General features: G+C 39.8%; 1 protein-coding gene across 2 annotated transcripts; it reads right to left on the minus strand.

Moving 5' to 3' along the window:
• Nucleotides 1–1,064: 1,064 nt before the first annotated feature.
• Nucleotides 1,065–16,948, minus strand: TMEM237 (transmembrane protein 237). Of its 2 annotated transcripts, none has more exons than XM_050899840.1 (13): nt 16,919–16,948; nt 14,362–14,393; nt 13,399–13,409; nt 12,797–12,853; nt 11,026–11,139; nt 10,532–10,646; nt 9,621–9,781; nt 8,870–8,993; nt 7,675–7,866; nt 6,625–6,698; nt 6,041–6,134; nt 4,671–4,792; nt 1,065–2,745 (listed from the first exon to the last, which is right to left on the minus strand). In XM_050899840.1, exons 1-13 carry the CDS (start codon nt 16,946–16,948, stop codon nt 2,678–2,680), a joined length of 1,194 nt encoding a protein of 397 aa, XP_050755797.1. In that variant the 3' UTR covers nt 1,065–2,677. The 2 variants fall into 2 exon arrangements, with proteins under 2 accessions (XP_050755797.1, XP_050755796.1); XM_050899839.1 differs by lacking the exon at nt 16,919–16,948 and adding an exon at nt 15,159–15,213.
• Nucleotides 16,949–17,344: the final 396 nt, after the last annotated feature.

Consider the following 17,344-nt stretch of genomic DNA (forward strand, 5'->3'; position numbering starts at 1 on the left):
TAGTTTAGAGCAGTTGTTTAATTGTTTCATATACGTAAAACCAAGAAATTGGCACTAATGTATTTGTAATTTTTTCATTAACACAAAAATACTGCATTAAAAACAATGGTATGGAAACGCACAAAGGCATTTCAGTTAAGGCTTCTACACATATTGCATGTTTTGTAATTAAACATGTATTTTGTAAACTCATTCTGAAACTTTCCAAGTAACTAAACAAAAAAGCTCAGTTAAACTCATATTCCACTGTGAGGCTTAATGGAATGAAAAGTACTTTGTAAAATAGATAATTAGCCATCAAATTTTTTATTAAGTGTGATTTTAAATGGCAACCTCAAACCTCATCAATTTAAATATGCATATACTCAGACCCTCCCAAAAAGATACACTGCAAAGGCAAGCCTGGTTTGAAATATTGATCCCATTAAGTTCATTAACTTAATCCCTGCTCAACCATCTAAACAAACTACTGTATTTCACAATGAGAACGAATCTGGCTCTTGGCTAGCATCGCGTTGTCTAAGGAATACTTGGAAGGCCAATTCCCAGTAATAATGCCAGAAATCAAACAATGATGTTATTCAAGTTTTTCCTGTACTGATGTGATGCCTTAGCCCAGTTTTGCCTGAGCTCCATACTTGGAGGGCAAAAGGACACTTCTTACCATGCCAACGTGACAGAAATGTCAAGCAGCAAAGAGAAGGAGTTATTAGTCTCATCTTCAGGAGCTCAACAATTCTGTAAATCAAACACACCACATCTGGAGAAAGTGTGGTAGCAACCTACACGGGAACACTAAGGAGCGCCTCATCCCCACCTCCTGCAGCCAAATCATGACAAGAACCTCCAGGGCAACACTGAAGGGGAGCGGCACCCTGAATCTCTCTATTTTAATGTACAAGGCAGTGCCAGCCAGAATTTAGCTCTACAGTTTTGCAAAAATACCTACACAAGAGCCATAACAATTTACAAAAAAGGTTAACAGCTCCTTCCCAGAACGCGGCCAACAGCTGTGGAACATCTTTTAATTCTGGTAGAACTCTTTTTTCCCCCCACCCCCCAAGATTACCACAGCATTTAAAAAATGTCATGAACACTGAATTTTTGAATTCCTTAGATTTGCTGGATGGGCATAACAGAACTCAAGTCCTCAACAGGGCAGCAGCAGCAGCCGCCCTAGTTATTCATGTTCCCATCCTTGTTTTAAAGCAACTCAGGTAACAGCATAGGAAGTTACTGGCTCTTTAACATCCCCCTTCAAGTCTTTCATCTGGCTACTCTTAACTTCACTACTAGAAAGTGGAGTAATTCTCCAGGGAACTTTGACAACTGCACACCCTTTACAACCACACTTAGACACACACATTAAATAAAACAATGCAAAATCAATACATATTAAATAACATATAGAAATAGGTTTGGGGTTTCAGGTGATACTTTCTTGAGAAATGGATTTCAAACTAGCTCTTGTCTAGGTCTACTCAGGAGATTGTTTCATCCTGCAATACATCCGTATTTATTCACAGCTGTGATGCTTTCACTTTGCCACTTCAATATAAAAGAAAAAGAATGTTGGCTATCATGATCAAAACCCACCAACTGCCACTATTACTACTGCATCACTACATAGAAGGTGGGTTGCTGCAGAGTTTTTCTTTTGCTTTAGTAAGCATTTTCTTGTAATTTTAGGAGAAGTTTCCCATTCCATCCTAACACAAAACAACAAATATCCTTTTGGGGGAAATCAATCTCTAACAAAATAGGTAGAAGTAGGAACTGTGAAATCCAAGTTTCTTTAGAAGGAGCAGTGAGTAACACTACTGCTCCTGCTATACAAGATAAGGAGAAATCGGAACACTATTCCTGTGAATGACTTTGCAATAGTTATGTGTCCTGACTGTTGAGAAATTACAGGATGTACATATATCCTGTTGGCAAGCCAAAAAACCCCTGCTTGATTAAAGGATGTATTTAGGTATTCATTAGCTGACCAAACTGTTGCCACATTAAAACTTCTGTGTCCTGTATCTACATCAACTTGAAAGAACTTGTTATCATCAAGATCTTTGTCAAGAGAAGTAAATGAAGATGAAGAAAAATGAAGTGTCCTCTTTTAAGGAATTATTAAACAAAATCCCTGACAATCCAATCCCTTATTCTAGCAAATACTTTTTATGACATCTAAACCCAGATTATTTTATGCTTACTAACTTCGTGGTTTTTATGTTTCCTAACTCTGTTTTACAATCTTCCTTAGACTACTTTCTTCATAAGATCTATTTTAATCTCTAGAGAATATTTAGCCAAATCAGGTAAGCCAACTGCTATCAGCATTAGTAACAGAAGCAGGTTGTTGAAGACTGTACAGCAGTCAAAAAAGCACTGAATACCTGATCTTCTGCATCCATCTAGTTTCTTTGGCTATATAGGTACCAATATTTACAAAATCACCTTGACTTTATGCACTAGAGATAATCTACTTTGTAAAATAAAAACCAAAAGTATAAAAGTTTTCAATCACATTTGGAAATTGTAGCATACATAAAAAGATCAAAACCAAATATATACAATATAAAAATACACTTCTTTCTTTATGAAAGTTATAATACATGGCTATAAGACACAACATGTTGAGCCGTCAGTCACAGCTACAATATTTGCAGATGCTTGTTCCACACTATGGCTGAACTCTGGGTATGGTATCTCCCTGGGGAAATTCCTCGATTTCAGCATGAAACATCAGTTCTAAAAGAGAAAGAGAAGAATTATGTTTTCTTTTAAAAGTTTCACCTGAATACGATTTCATTATTCCTGAAAAGTGCTCTGGCATTCCCCCAAGCCTCCTGCTTTTCTTCCCAATCATAATATCAAGAACTCAGCAATGGCAAGGGCCACCACTGTCTTTAGAAAACTACTGTTGCCCCCCAAAATTAACAGAATTAGCAATGATGTTAGCAGATGATCATATGCAGTATCATCCTGCATTCAACCTGGACACTGAAACAGAACTCTAAAGTAGATTGAGGGATTGTTGAGAGTGTCAGACTCAAGAAGGAAGCTTTCTCTTTAGAGACTCATTCGTTTATGGATATATCTGCTCCATGTATCACAGCGTAAGTTAGCAACACTAGAACCTGGGATAGAAAGAATCATGAATGATACTGCTCACAGCTAGCTATCACCACGGTAGCTCAGGAATGGGAGATAGCCTAAGGTCAGCAGTGAAGAGCTCCTTGTGGAGAAATTCAGCTAGGCACGCTAAGCAGCTGATGAGGTAGCCCTTGTGGAGCTCTGTGCTGCTGAGGGTAGAGTTTCTCATATCTGGGTTCCCTTACATGTCTATACTGCACCCTCAACGTAGGTGTACTTTCTGTCTTGCTAACAGCGCATTCAGCATATATACCAGGCTGTTTGCCAACAACTTGTCAACATGGTAAAGTTACACAATCTGTATGTGCAACACTGTGGTTTATCCACTCAAGTTTGAGATTCACATGTTTTTGCTACCTCATCCTTAGTAGACTAAACTTTCTCTACTATTTGGGATAAGTCCTAACAGAATTTCTCTCTTGAAATTTCTGAAGCAGGTTTTCTAATCTTATAAGGCACTTGTAAATATCACAAAAGCTCACCAAAACCTGAGTTAACTGGTCAGGTTAACTTAACTCAAGTCACTGGCTTCCTTGAGTAAGTCCTTATTATTTAAAAAATAGGTTTTAAATATAATTTAAACATCTATTATAAATTTTACTGTCAAAGATTGTAAAGGCTGCCATCTAGATTTTTTTTTAACTCTTCAAGTGAGTTATTAGAAATAAGCAGAGTAACTGAGGCCAGCTGAAATACAGAAATCTGTACATTAAAATTCTAAAGTAATCTTGAAGAAGCACGTTGAATCTTCTTCAGCCTCCCAAACACAAATCTGTGCTTCAACTCATGACACTCTTTGGATACCGGTTGACTTGTAAGTTGAAACTTACAATTTTTATGTACAGCATAGCTTCAAGTCACAGGTTGCATGCACTTGACAGGAAATCTGAGTTATGATACACCTTTTGGATCCCAGTTTGAACAACAAAAGGAAGAAGGCCTAGATTCTAGCAAAGCTTCTTCTAAGAAAAGGGAACGACTTGCTTGCCCTCTCCTCCAGCCTGGACCAACACAAGCAGTCCTCATTTGAAGTCCTGTTCTGCAAGCACAAATCTGACTTTTCAAAGCTCGGGAGTTCCCACAACTACTGCAATGTTCCATTGAAAATACTACTGAACTCGAAACACATTCAGCATTTGCAAACGGAACATTAATAACATCAGGGAATTTTCTAAAACACAAGCAGAATAAATACATTTCAAATATTCAAAATACTGTTAAAGTAAAAATTATTTTTCCCTTCAATGACAAAGAGACACATGCTCTCTCATGTTTCAAAATTCATGTTGCTTCAGCCAGGACAAACAAGGCTTTTCTTTCCTTTTTAAATTACTGTTTTTTCTTTATAAAACCAAACACGGACACCAGCATGCTAAGAAGCACTTGCTTTGGAAAGTTGCTAGGAGATGCCTGTTTTTCCTCAGCCACAAAATTTCTCAGGACTAGTCTTGAACACCAAACGCAGAGCACAGCAGATAAAAGCCTGAACAAACAACATTTTGCCTATTAATGTTTCCTACCTTCACTGTGGTCTAGCTCTGGTCGGTAAGACAAGAAGATCCAACTTGCCCCAACTAGAATAGACACTACCAGATTCACCACAACCCATGGCTGAACAATTTCTTCCTCTGTACCTGCCGTCCTGAGAAAAGCACATCAACCCATCAGTCAGGGGTTCGCTGGTACATACAGGTTACAATAATAACTTCAACGGAGTATCATAAAAACAGGCTTGCTAAGCCAGATGTGAAAACAGAACTACTTGTACCATCCTGATGGTCTTGCATTGCAAAGGTGTGGTAAAGAAAGTGACTACGAAAGACAGCGACTCAGCTAAGAAACCCCATTATCTCATAGAGAATGTCCACTTGTAGATTTCAACAGCAAATTCCTTTTCTTGGCCAAGAGACAGAAAATAAAAATCAAAATGCATGGTCAAATTTTACTGTGGTGAAAGACACCGCACAATGTCGTCAGTCGATCTTATTTTTAAGCACTTCCTTATGAAGCAGCAAGGCAAGTGAACAGCAAGTCAGTAAAGCCTGTCTGGAAGCCAGTGCAAGGTCTTGTGTACAGATGCTGTGGGGTGTATGAGATAGGGCTTTAAGAAGGTTATGATTTAAGTTAGCTGATGCTTTTCTTACTTTTCATAACAGCAGCAGGTTGTGGTTTTGTTACTAGAATCTAGGCTTTTTAATAAACAACTCAACAAACATTTATAGAAGCCCTAAAGAAAAAAAAAAAAAATCTAACTGCCCAAACCAGCAAATTTTCATGTAAATGCTTTTGTTCTACTTCTCCTGGTCTATTTTAAAAACTCGTGCTACTAGAGTCTAAGTCCATTAAATATCTACTTCAGAAAGTAACAGTTTTGGATGTGATCTCCTAGCATGAAACAATGCTTCATATTTAATGCCAGCTGTGTCTGCTAAGCCCCTTGCATCCTGTGGCAGACACACCACTTTTTCGTAAGACCATGACATTAATTTCTTGGACAGACTAGACTATCTCCTTCAAAAACAGTGTTGACTCTCTACGGAACGTCCTGCCCTTGAACACAAAAGGATTACCTCAGTAGGGTCCCATTTCTCCAGCAAAAGAGATTCTTAAGGTTCCTGCCAGATGACATTTTCAGCATCATTACAACAGGCTCTTGTTTGAGGTATAATGGATTTGCGACCAACATGACCGAACGCATCCTTGAGTTCTCATTTTTCAGTGAAATTATCAAAGATTCAGGACAAGGTCAGACAAAGGCAGATTTAGTAATGAAATCCTTCATTAATACTTTCTTATGTATGTTGTGTAACCTTTTCAATCCACCAGTTTGACTAAGGTTCCCAAGTGAGCTATGTTATAATTTACAGAAGTGATTTCTTAAGTTTCCTACCAGATGCTGCCATTTTCCGAAGGTGGTGTGTAGAGGTTAATTCTGTCACATGTCATCTGCTGGCTTAAGGATAAGATAAGAGCAGCAAAGTACACTGGAAGAAATGGAATTACTAGTGTCAGATACAAACCCCCAAAATGCTGTCCCATCATGACATGATAATTATCACTACATTTTCTTTCCTTTCACTCCACTGCCTCCAATGATAGTCTCCTTTAATTCATTCTCTCTTCTTCAACATTCCCCTGACCCATCAAAATCTGGTTTCTGCACTTTTGCAATCCATCAGCTGCATCAAAGGTGGCATCTTGTGATTCTGGTCTTTGCTAGGTCTGTGTCCTGTATTCAGAAGTGGGAAAGGAACTATCTCACTAACAGCCCCACTAATGCTACTATTGCAAATGCTTTAAAAAATACGTAGCAAAGTGTTCATAGCCTTTGAAACCTATTTTCAACTACTGAGCAAGTCACCTATTCTAAAGCAGAAAATAACCAGGGAGGAAGATTTCACTGAAAACAGTATGTAGGATTTTTCCATTTACTGTCTTTTCTGGACAACTTCCTATCCACTTCAAAATACTTACAGAAAGAGGCTACTGCTGCTGGGTCTAGGGTAAGAAAGCCCCTCAGTGCAACTGATGCTTTTGCCAAATCAATCCTGATAACAAAAACAAGTGTCATTAACACAGCCCAGTAAGATAATAATACTGTTCCTCTAACAGTATTCTGTTGTTCTTTTACTTTTTGCAAGATATCTTCTTCTGCCTCTGTTACAGTGCCTTAATACACAACTATATCCCACACACGGCAATGGTCCTCATTATGCCAAATCCAACAAAGACTGACGATGTAAGGAGGATGTTCCATGAGGTCCGTAGCTTTCACACTGCAGTCCTTTCTGGAACAGGGAGAATGTGGAGAGATCTCTTCCCTCTCTAATCCTTACCATTCGTTTCAGTGTCCACACCACCAACCGAGTTATGCTAACATAACTGCTCACATAGCTTACACCAGTACAGGAGCAATGAAGAATAACTCAGGCCTCCTCCCTGCCACCACTCCATGAAAAACAAGTCACAATTTCTTCCATAGCACCGACTCCTCCCCTGGCTTATCATGCTGCCATGGAAACTATCTGTAACTAAAAGAAACATCTATAACATCTATGAATCTACTCTGTTTATGGTCTTTTTTGGTCCTCTGTCTGTTCATTCCCACTCTTAGGCTGTAGTGCAGAAACCCCAGCTAAGCCAGGAAAACTGTTTACACAGCTATGTTGCAAACCTGACTGGGGAATGGATTCACATGAAAAGTAGCCTGATAGAAACATTAGTTATTCTCCACCCCTCTCCCCCACAAAAAAAACAGGACAGCTCTTCCTTCTGGTTCACCTCATGATCACACAAAACAGCACCAGCACACTGAAGCAAGGCTGCAGGCAATGGACAAAAATGAGTAACAAAGGTCTGAATGCACAAGTACACCCTTTATCTGTATAGCCAGCCACATGTAAAATCATTCTTTAAGTGTATCACGTTAAATCATCAACAGTAGATCAAAATGTGCCATAGGAAGGAGAAAGGAACATATTGCACACAAATTACATACACCTTTCAAACACAAACATATTTTACCTGTCAAAGGCTGAGACTGTACTGATAGACAGCAACAAATAGAACAAACTTTGAGCTGGATATGCTAGTGTCTTATACTGCTCGAGCAGGTTAGAAACTGTGGAAAGCTGATTTCCTGCCAAAATGTAGATAACAATGATGTTCCATACAGCATACCCAGCAAGGAAGCCATGGGTAAAGAGTCCTATCACCCTGAATGGAGAAAAGAATATTAGACAAGTTTAACATCTTGACTTCGTGAAGAATTACAGATAGAAAAGGCCTACGAATCCATCTGTTCAACCCTGCTGCCGTGACAGGATCCCAGCCTTTCAGAGATTGTTTCTGAGCGCTTTTTCTGATCTAGTTTTAAAAATTCTAAACAACGGGACTTCTGCTTCCTCCCTTGACAGACTGCACCAGAACCTGAGCACTTAACAAAGAAAACCAAGATATTTTGCCTGATCCTATCACTACTTCACTTCATTACTGCTACAGGAATCAAATACTTTCACTCACTTCCTGTAGCTTCCCAAGACCACTGCCCCTTACACTTAGGCGATGCTCTTAAACTTGTCCTCGAGTCAGTCTCTTCATTATCTTCCTTGCTAAGAAAAAGCTGAGAAGCAAGCGCAGGCTTCCAGATAAAATACACCAGAAAAGAAAATGGCTGTCATCTTCCCATTCTTTATCACAACACAACCACATATTAAAAAAAAAAAAATCATTTTTTGCTATTGTGTGCACGTTTATGCCCCAGTCCAATTTCACTCCTCCCTCTTTTTCACCAACCAGGATTTTTCTTTGAGAACTATCTGAATTCAGGTATTTTTATTCTGGTCATATAGCTGATGGGCGAATCTCATTTTATAACATATTTTTTCTGTAGGTCTCTAATATTTTTGTTATCAGATCAATCTCTTGCTATTCAGATTTTGTCTGAATCTTTGCAATATGATTTCCTTAGTTATAAGCTGCATTTCATATGTGATGTCTAGACTAGAAATAGATATTCTTGACAACAAATACCAAAAGCCAAAGGACTGAGAAACTTTATACCTGTTGCATCCCGAACCACCATTTGTTAGGAATATTCAAAAGAAATAAAGATACATCACAATGATAGAGAAAAGGTGCTAACTTTCAGGGAGAAGGGGGAAAAAAAAAAACCCAACCCTGATTTCTGCTTATTTACATCAAAAGATTTATCTTTCACCTGAAACTTCGGTGCACTGAGAGGGCGACATCTCTGGTAGTCCACGAAGCCTTCACATCCATAAGTACATTGATATTTTCAGTGGTTTTAATCAATTCTGCACGGTCAGCTGCCTGAAAACGCCCTGAAAGGATGAGGAAATCAGTTTTAGAGAGTACTGTTACCTTCCATCGTCATTTCTACATGAATACTTATTAGTGTTAAAAAGCTGTAAGTGTCAGAAGTTCCATCAGAAAATTTCTTCTCCCCACTTCCTGCCCTTTGTCAGCTTACATTTATACCAGGATGCCTCTGTCAGTGTGATGCATCCTGGTGGGTCAGGCTATGAATTTAAGAATGTGAAAAGCGCTTTGGGTAATTACTCAGTGTTCCCTGGTAAAAAAAAAAAAAAACAACAACAAAAAACCAAACCAACTTCCACTTGAAAGAATTCTTGCAATACAGTAAATGATACCTTCTTCTCAAGGTACTGTGACAGTATTAGGTCAAATAAGCTCAGCTGGGTACTATCAAAGAGCCTTTTTCACCCACATCATGGAGTTAAAAAATTCAACCAAACATGCCAGCACAGCAACACTAAACATTCACTGTTGAAAAATTATCACGTATATTTATTTCCAAATAGTTTTTGTTCTGGAAAACCTTTTTTCTAATTCTTCCCAATACTGCAATATTTGGATTTTAAATACAATAATGCTTCCTTTAATTGCAAGAATATCCTTAAATTACTTAAATCACAAGATGTACTTACGATTTTTTTCAACAAACACTTTGCTAACAGGCTGGCTAATTCCAGTGGGAGCAGCAAACACAGGCTGCTGATCTGGGCTCTTTCTGTGCTCATCTTCAATGATGTCTTCCTCCTCCACTTCCAGCTCATTGGAACAGTGCATTTCGGCTGGCCGAGGTCTCCTGTCAGCACAGAACATACAATGCGGCCCAGAAAGAACAGGAAGTAAAATGTAAAACCTGAAGGCTCCTATGAACATTTAACATGTCTAACTTGACTGATAAGAACCGATCAGGCTACTGACCTGTATATTACCCCCGTTTATAATTTCAAGGACTAAAGTTCTCGTGGAGTTAGTTAACTAAACCCATAAAGCTAATCCTTGATTTTGGGTTTTTTCTCTCTATTTAAATTCCTTCCTGTGTCAAACCAACAAGGTGGGAAGAAATACATATCAAGATATTAACAATTAGAAAAAAAATATACAAACTAAATACAAGGCCAAGAAAGTGGATGCTTTTGGTAGAAAGGTGACTAAAAGGTCGCCTGATTTAAACGCATAGTTCTTGGAGAAAAGGGAAATAAAAAGGATGAGAAAGCAGTTAAGTTTCTCATAAAATTAAGAAAAAGATAGTAAGAATGAAAGAAAGCAGTTACACATTCTAATATTTTCATGTATGTGACTGAAATATTAGGCTCATGTAAATGTATTCAGAGCTGTAATGCATCCAGGTATGCATAAAACAAACAAGTGAAGAAAGTTAAGTCTCAACCCTGGAAAGAACTGCACACATACTATTTATTGCACAGGCTGAATGGTATCGTGGGCTTTAAGATTTTACATTTTCGTAATGTGACAATGTAAAGTACTACTCAGCCACATTCACTATCACAGTTATTCCAAATTATGAGCTATACTAGTTTTGTCTCACTTTGTTCTTTTTCTCTGTTTGCGGATCACTGTTTCTTCAGCTTCAGGGACATCCATGCCATTTCCATTCTGAAATAGGGATGCAACATTTTGCTGGGTAAAAGAGGTCTCAGAATCTGAAGATTTAAAATAAACCACATGAAAGTTTCACAGCTTTCATAAAAATGGAAATACATTCACTTAAATACGTAAGTAGTTATTATATAAACAGTGGCAAAAAAAAGTGATGGTCTTCTGAGCTTTGAATGATATAAAGGATCTATTTTATCACTTCCAAAACTGTATTGCCATTATTTGCATGAGGGCTTGTACCCTACGGAATCTGAAATCAGAAACTGAAACTCTAAGCTACCATTCACTCAGAGATTACTTTCAGCTGTTGGAAGTACAAAAGCACATGAAATGTTTTAAGCCAAAATACAAGTTGGCCAATCATATTTCTATGTTACCAAGTTTTATTCAGTGCTCTTTTCAATCTACAATTATTTCACGTACCTGTAGGTACTTTCTTCTTCTTGCGTTTCCTCTGAGGAGGGACATCATGAGGTTCAGGAGTTAGGGGCTCACTGCTTTCAGACTGCCGACGAACCGCTGCTTGGACGATGTCATCTGAAAACCAGATGAAAAGATCCACCAACCTTAATTCAGAGCCACTGAGAAACAGGCAAGAAAAAGCTGCCTTTTGCTACATTGTGCAGAACGTCTGTATTTGCCCAGCTTACAGCTGAGATGAAAATATATTGGCTAGGAAACAGAAGAGTTGGGAAACAAATGTGGTAAGTAAGAATATACAAAGGGGACAGCTGACAGCCCTCCTTTCACCCTGACAGTTTCATGCCCAGGAGGAAATTTAAGTACCCAAGAAGTAGCACAATTCCCATTTGGGCATACAACAGAGGACTGATTGAAAGAAATCTACCACAGGAAAGAACTATACCTCTATATTTTTCCTTTCTACATGCAAAGATTATAATGCAAGGGACAAGAAAAAATTAACAGTTTGTTACAAGCTGATTCACACAGATACGTGCTAAGGCAAAATAGCGTCATATCAAAGGGAAATTTAAGCATACACCACAAGAATAAAGGAGGAGCAGAAAAAACCAACACTGAAGGATGTTTACTCCAGTCTGAGAGATGAATTACTGCGCTTTGGAGGAACTACATTTCTGTGACAGGTTAATATGAATTCATCAAATATTCTAGCAGCAGTAGCATCAATTTGCATGATCAGAAGTAGAAAGACAAAGTTACTTCTCCATTTTACATCACATCTGCCTTTTTATAGCTCTTCCAAGTACTGCATTTTTTATGATAACAACCAAATCTATCTTTGTTTTCACTTCGAGCACAGGTTTTCCCACCTTTTATAAATCTTTGCTGTGCTAAAATACAAAATTAACCAGCAAAGTAATGGCCAAAGCCAAGGCGTACTTTGCACCATCATTCAGCTCACTGAAAACAACAGTAAACAAAACTTGATCCTTGGGAAACCCTGCTAGCAACAGCTCTACTTGTTGTGTTTAAAGGTCTTTCAGTGAGGCCTCAACTGTACACTCTTTTAAGCAAATAAAGGAGGTTTACCCATCAAACCATCATATGGACCCAAGTCAACTGGTTTACAGAAATCCACTAGATTCTATCAACACATTCTGCTTTATCAAAATAGATCACACTTGTAATCTTGCTTAAAATGATATGTTTGTTCTGCAGATCTGCTTCTTGTAAAAATACAAAGCTCTGGTGCTAGTCATCTTTTAGGCTCTTAACTCTTCGATGATAATGGAATGATTAACTTGTGACTTTATTTAGCCAAGGACTGAAATTGAGCCAATTTGTTGAATTAGTTTTATCTTAGTTCATTCAAAAATTCAAGCACTTAACACATTCAACATAACAAGCAACTTACAGCTGGAAATGACTATTTAATGAAGTATCCAAAAAATTTTAAAAAGGAAAAAAAAGCAGGAATAAAAGAACTGTTTCAGTTCAGTATCAAGACATGCTGTATTAGCAGTACCAGGAGAAAGAGCAGAGGATGGAACAAGTTACTTTAGTTAGCATTACAGACCTGTTTTAAAATGACACCACTTTGGGGAAAAAGATTGCAGTCATTCAATATAAAATAAATTGTAATAAATTAGCTGAGAACACTACTCAAAAATGGAGTACAAGACTGAAAGCTGTGTATCTGTCAGGAGCTTGGCTACAGCACAGGTCTCACCCAGGATTACAAACACAGTTTTCAGTCTTGGCAGGACCTTACCTAATGGAGTCTTTCCTTTGGGTTTCCTTTTTTTGGGACGACTGAGTGGAATTTCATCTGCAGAACATAAAACAGAGGCATAGGTGCACAGCATGGAGAAACTTCCATTTCTTTTTTTTAACAGCCATTCCACTGCTAGTTAAGAAAGTGATTCCTTTTTACAAGTGAAGACATCCTTCACCTTTTACAGGTGAGATGACAATTCACCAATTCACACGAGCAGGAGGAATACAGAAGGTGGCAGGAAAACAGGATAAGAAATCTGTCTTAAGTGCAACAGAGGCTAAATATGCACATGCACGTGTGTTAAGTGAAAAACTGAAATACTCTGAATAATGCTCTGAAGAATAAAATTCTTGTTTAGAGCACACTGACAACATTTCAGTTACCTTGATTCAGTATGGAAATAGCAAACAGTAAAGAGAACAAAGAAAAACAACAGACAGTTCTAGCAATGGCAGCACAGGTATGCATGCACTTTAAATAATCAGCCTGCATTTAGGAAAAGCATAAGGCTCTTTAGCATCTTTAAAGAGAGGATGAAGTGACACCAAAAGGAACTACCAATGTTTATAATTCTCTTTAATGCCAGAGTAACTCACCTTGGTTTCCACTTCACATTTAAGGAGAAAAGGTGTTGAAGAGCAGTGTAAAAGGAACAAAGATGAGAAGAAAGTTAATTTTGAATCAATTACAATTCACAATAGTGAAATTCACACTGCTGCTTTTGTGATGCATTTCCTTATCCCCACTCCTAGTTCTCTTTATGAGCAGTTGTGTGCAACAGGGTTAAGGGTACGAAGCAATCGTCAAGACTCCACACTTTGTTCGTGACTATGCACAGTTTCTTCATTGGCTAGCTGTAGATCAGATTAAAAGCTTATCACCTGGCTAATTAAAACTTGTCTTACTGCCTGATATGTAACAAACCAACAAAAGTTATGAAACATTTGAGCACGTACATTACTAAAAAGACACTATATGTTGTCAATCATGAACATCATATTTGCTTTTAGGTACTTTGAAGGAATTCTGAAGTACCATGTCATAAAAACTATATAACTGCCTTTCCTTCCACACTGAAAAAAAAGCCCAAATTTTTCCCTATACTATGTTGAACTAGTAGACACCTATACTCCTATTCAAGAATATCTAGTCTAATTTCAGCAATTCCTGTTCTGAAGGATTTGTGATTCAAATACACTAAAGAACACGAAACAAAACAAAGAGGGAAAGAAGAAGAGATTGAAAAGGACATCAATAAAACTAAAGTAGATGTTAATAAAACTGAAGTAGCTATTTGCCTGAAACTTTTTAAAGGGTTTATCTCTCAGAGTATTAAAACTGAGGTAATATAGTAAAATTTCTCAGCCTTTGTAAAACTTTAAAATGCCTTGTATTCCTTGTAGGGGTTCTGGGACAACAAAGTAGCAAGAAAAGCAATTACTTTTAAAGCTGTTATGACTACTCAGATGTTTATTACACTTATTTCTCTTAATTTCATTACTTTTAAAAACACTGCAGTACAGATTCATGATCAATTCCACAGAATGAACTGATTTTACCTTGGCACCGGAGGGAGGGCACGAGGCGGGCACTGAAAGACAAGAGAGACCAAAGTCAATGTCTGTCAGTGTGAAACCCTCTCTCAGAAAACAGCTATTTCCAGATATGGTCAGAACACACCAAATTATGTTTCGCTTCGTATGCCTGTTAAATAGCCAGAGACTCCTGATGGAGATGTTACATAAAGTAATATGTAAAAGACGCAGGAATAATATGCTTTTACTAGAGTTCTGATGGGCACCGCATTAGGGACATGTACCTAACAGCTGTGTGCAAGGCACAGCTTGCATTTCAATTTCACTTGAATAATTTTTACTTTTCATGTAAGGTACTGTTTTCATTGGAAAGTTTATCAGTCATTCTATTTAAATATCAAAATACTGCAATAATTTATGCATTCAATATACTTGCACAGTATACAGCGTGAGCTGAGTATTTTCTGTTAATGAAGTTGTAAATTCAGAACAACAGTGAAAGCAACAAAAGCAAATAAGCTTATTTATGAAAAACTTTTAAATATGATAAGACATTAATTTTCATATGATTTTGAAAACATTTACCAGCAGGCCAAACACAACTAAAATCTAAAAGTGTCTCCTGTTAACAATCTGAAACTGAGCTCTTGCACTTTCTCTCATCTAGAAAAAGGAAGGCAGTTTACTTTCAGATTTTGCATTATATAATTATATTGAAAGAGTATACACCAATAAATATTTCCCATGCTCCAAAAATTCAGTTGATATCAGAAATAAAAAAGGCTGTAAGACTGGTAAGACTCAAGGATCCACAAACTTACCACTTGTTTCTTTCCCATATCATTTGAAGCTGTTCCCTGAAAGAGGCACTGTGAACGGGTCTATACTCCCTCACACTGCTCACGCTGAACCTCAGCTAATTCTGAACTAAAAATAAGCTTCTAGCAGCCAGGATTAGCTGGACGTGAACCTTCCTGCCCCTGGGTTAGGGCCCAGTACTACTCCCATTTGAAACAATGGCAGTTTGTTCTGTGGCAGCAAACGTTACTTGCACTGAAAAACCCGTAACTCCATATGCTGGTACAGGTTCCAGTGAGCAAGTTTTACTCGGGTTTGTTTACCCAAAACAAATGGGACACCTTCTGGAGGATTAGGCCTCAAATCTCTCACTTGGATTTTGGCCATGCTGAATACTGACAGCAAGTGCCATTTACGCAGGTAGAGAACAGCACACCCCGAGCGGTATCCAGCAAACTGGTCATGACTGGTTACAACATACAGGTGCACCGTAAGGGAGAAAAAATATCGATAAAGGTCAGAGCTCATTACTTTTATTGTTTCCTACATTCTTGTGGCAGTAATTATTAAATGTTCAGGATAGTTGATATTTTAAAAAACTAAAATCTAAAAAAATCCTAAAAACTACAAAAGCCCCTTTTATACAGCATTCACTGCCTGCGCAGTAGTATGTCTGTGTTCTGTAGTACCTATTTTGTTACCTTCTACAGAACAACTGAAAAGTGAATTAATTTCTGTATCATTTAGTCCTTGCAACAAAGGAAATCACATGCAAGCAGGCAGTGGTGAATACTTATCTGTCCCATCTGTATGAAAGTCCCCAACTCTGCCATAAAAATACCAGCTTTACTCTATTAGTTTCCAGCTTCTCAGAGTCTGAAGGAACTCACTCCAAGCTCCATAGAAAGGGTGAGTTTGGGCACAAGTTTCCAGGGACATTTCGTTACTGACAGAAGAGCTGCCGAGTGCTAAGGCAGCCATAGTGCCCCCGAAGCCAAGACACTCCCACAAACCAGGTAGCCGCTGCCTTAGTGAAACCCCGTGTTTACGCACATGAGCCAGGGCACAGGACGGTGGGACACACCTGGGAACCCTCACTCGGGGAAAACCCAGCCGCCGGGTGTCCGTCCATTCAGGGATGCAGAGCAGAAAATGCTTTCACTCGGAAGTGCGGCTCGTATGAACAGCAGCGAGCAGATGTATTTACTCTCCGAGCGTGGGGAGCTAAGCTGCCACCACCAGACCTCGAAAGCGGTACCGAGGGGCAGTTAGGTACAAACTCGAAGGTTTAAAAACATTTAACCAGCCTTTACAGAGTTAAAGCTTTGCACACGTAGGGTTTTTTTGAGAGAGAGATATACGGATGAAAACAATGAGGAAATGCTTGCGCCCCCAGCAAAGGATGAGCAGAAGCGTGCGACCCTGCGGCCGGCTACATCCCACCTCTCGCGGGTAGCAGCAGGGCGGGCACCGCCGCCTCCTCGCCGGAGCGGGGATGTAGGAGCCGCGCTGCCAGGGCGTCCCGCTCCCGCGTCGTACTTCAGCTCCGTCTCCCCGGCAGCAATTGCTGCCGCTGACAGCCCCGGTACAACTCTTCAGCAACAGTGCTCAGGGCGGACCAAGCTCCCGCCGCCGCCGCCGCCCACAGCCGGGCGCTGCCGCGGCCACCGGCACTTTGCCGCCCTGCCGCCTGCTCCCCGCCCGGCCCCCTCCAGAGGCGACCCCGCAGCCCCGCCGCGGGCAGAGCCGTCCCCCGCCCGCCCTGGCCCCGCCGCGCCCTCACCCCGCCGGGGCCCGCCCGCCGCGCCGCCATGCCGCGCCCGCCGCCGCCGGTCTCCCGGGCGCCGCGGGGAGGAGCCGGCGCTCGCTTCCGCCCCGCGCCGGGGCTGCGTCCCCCCAGCGGCGGGGAGGTCCGGCCTCCCACTCCCACCCGTGTTCGCGTCGTCGTCGTCGTCGGCTCCGTTCGCAGAGAGCGCCCATACCGGCGCGGCGGTATGGGACCGGCTGCTGCCGCGGGTCCTCGTCCCTCGGGCTGCAGGCGAGCAAAATCAAATGCACATTAGTAGGAAAACGAGGTTTCTAGCCTACTACAATTTGCACAGTAAACAATTATACACAGTAAACAGAAAGAAAAAAAAAAGTGATAAAATTTTGTTCCAGCACAAATGGCCACAAAGCAAATGCAACTCTGATGAGAGCATCATTCTTT

The sequence above is a fragment of the Gymnogyps californianus genome, chromosome 7 (assembly GCF_018139145.2).
Source record: "Gymnogyps californianus isolate 813 chromosome 7, ASM1813914v2, whole genome shotgun sequence".
NCBI lineage: Eukaryota > Metazoa > Chordata > Aves > Accipitriformes > Cathartidae > Gymnogyps > Gymnogyps californianus.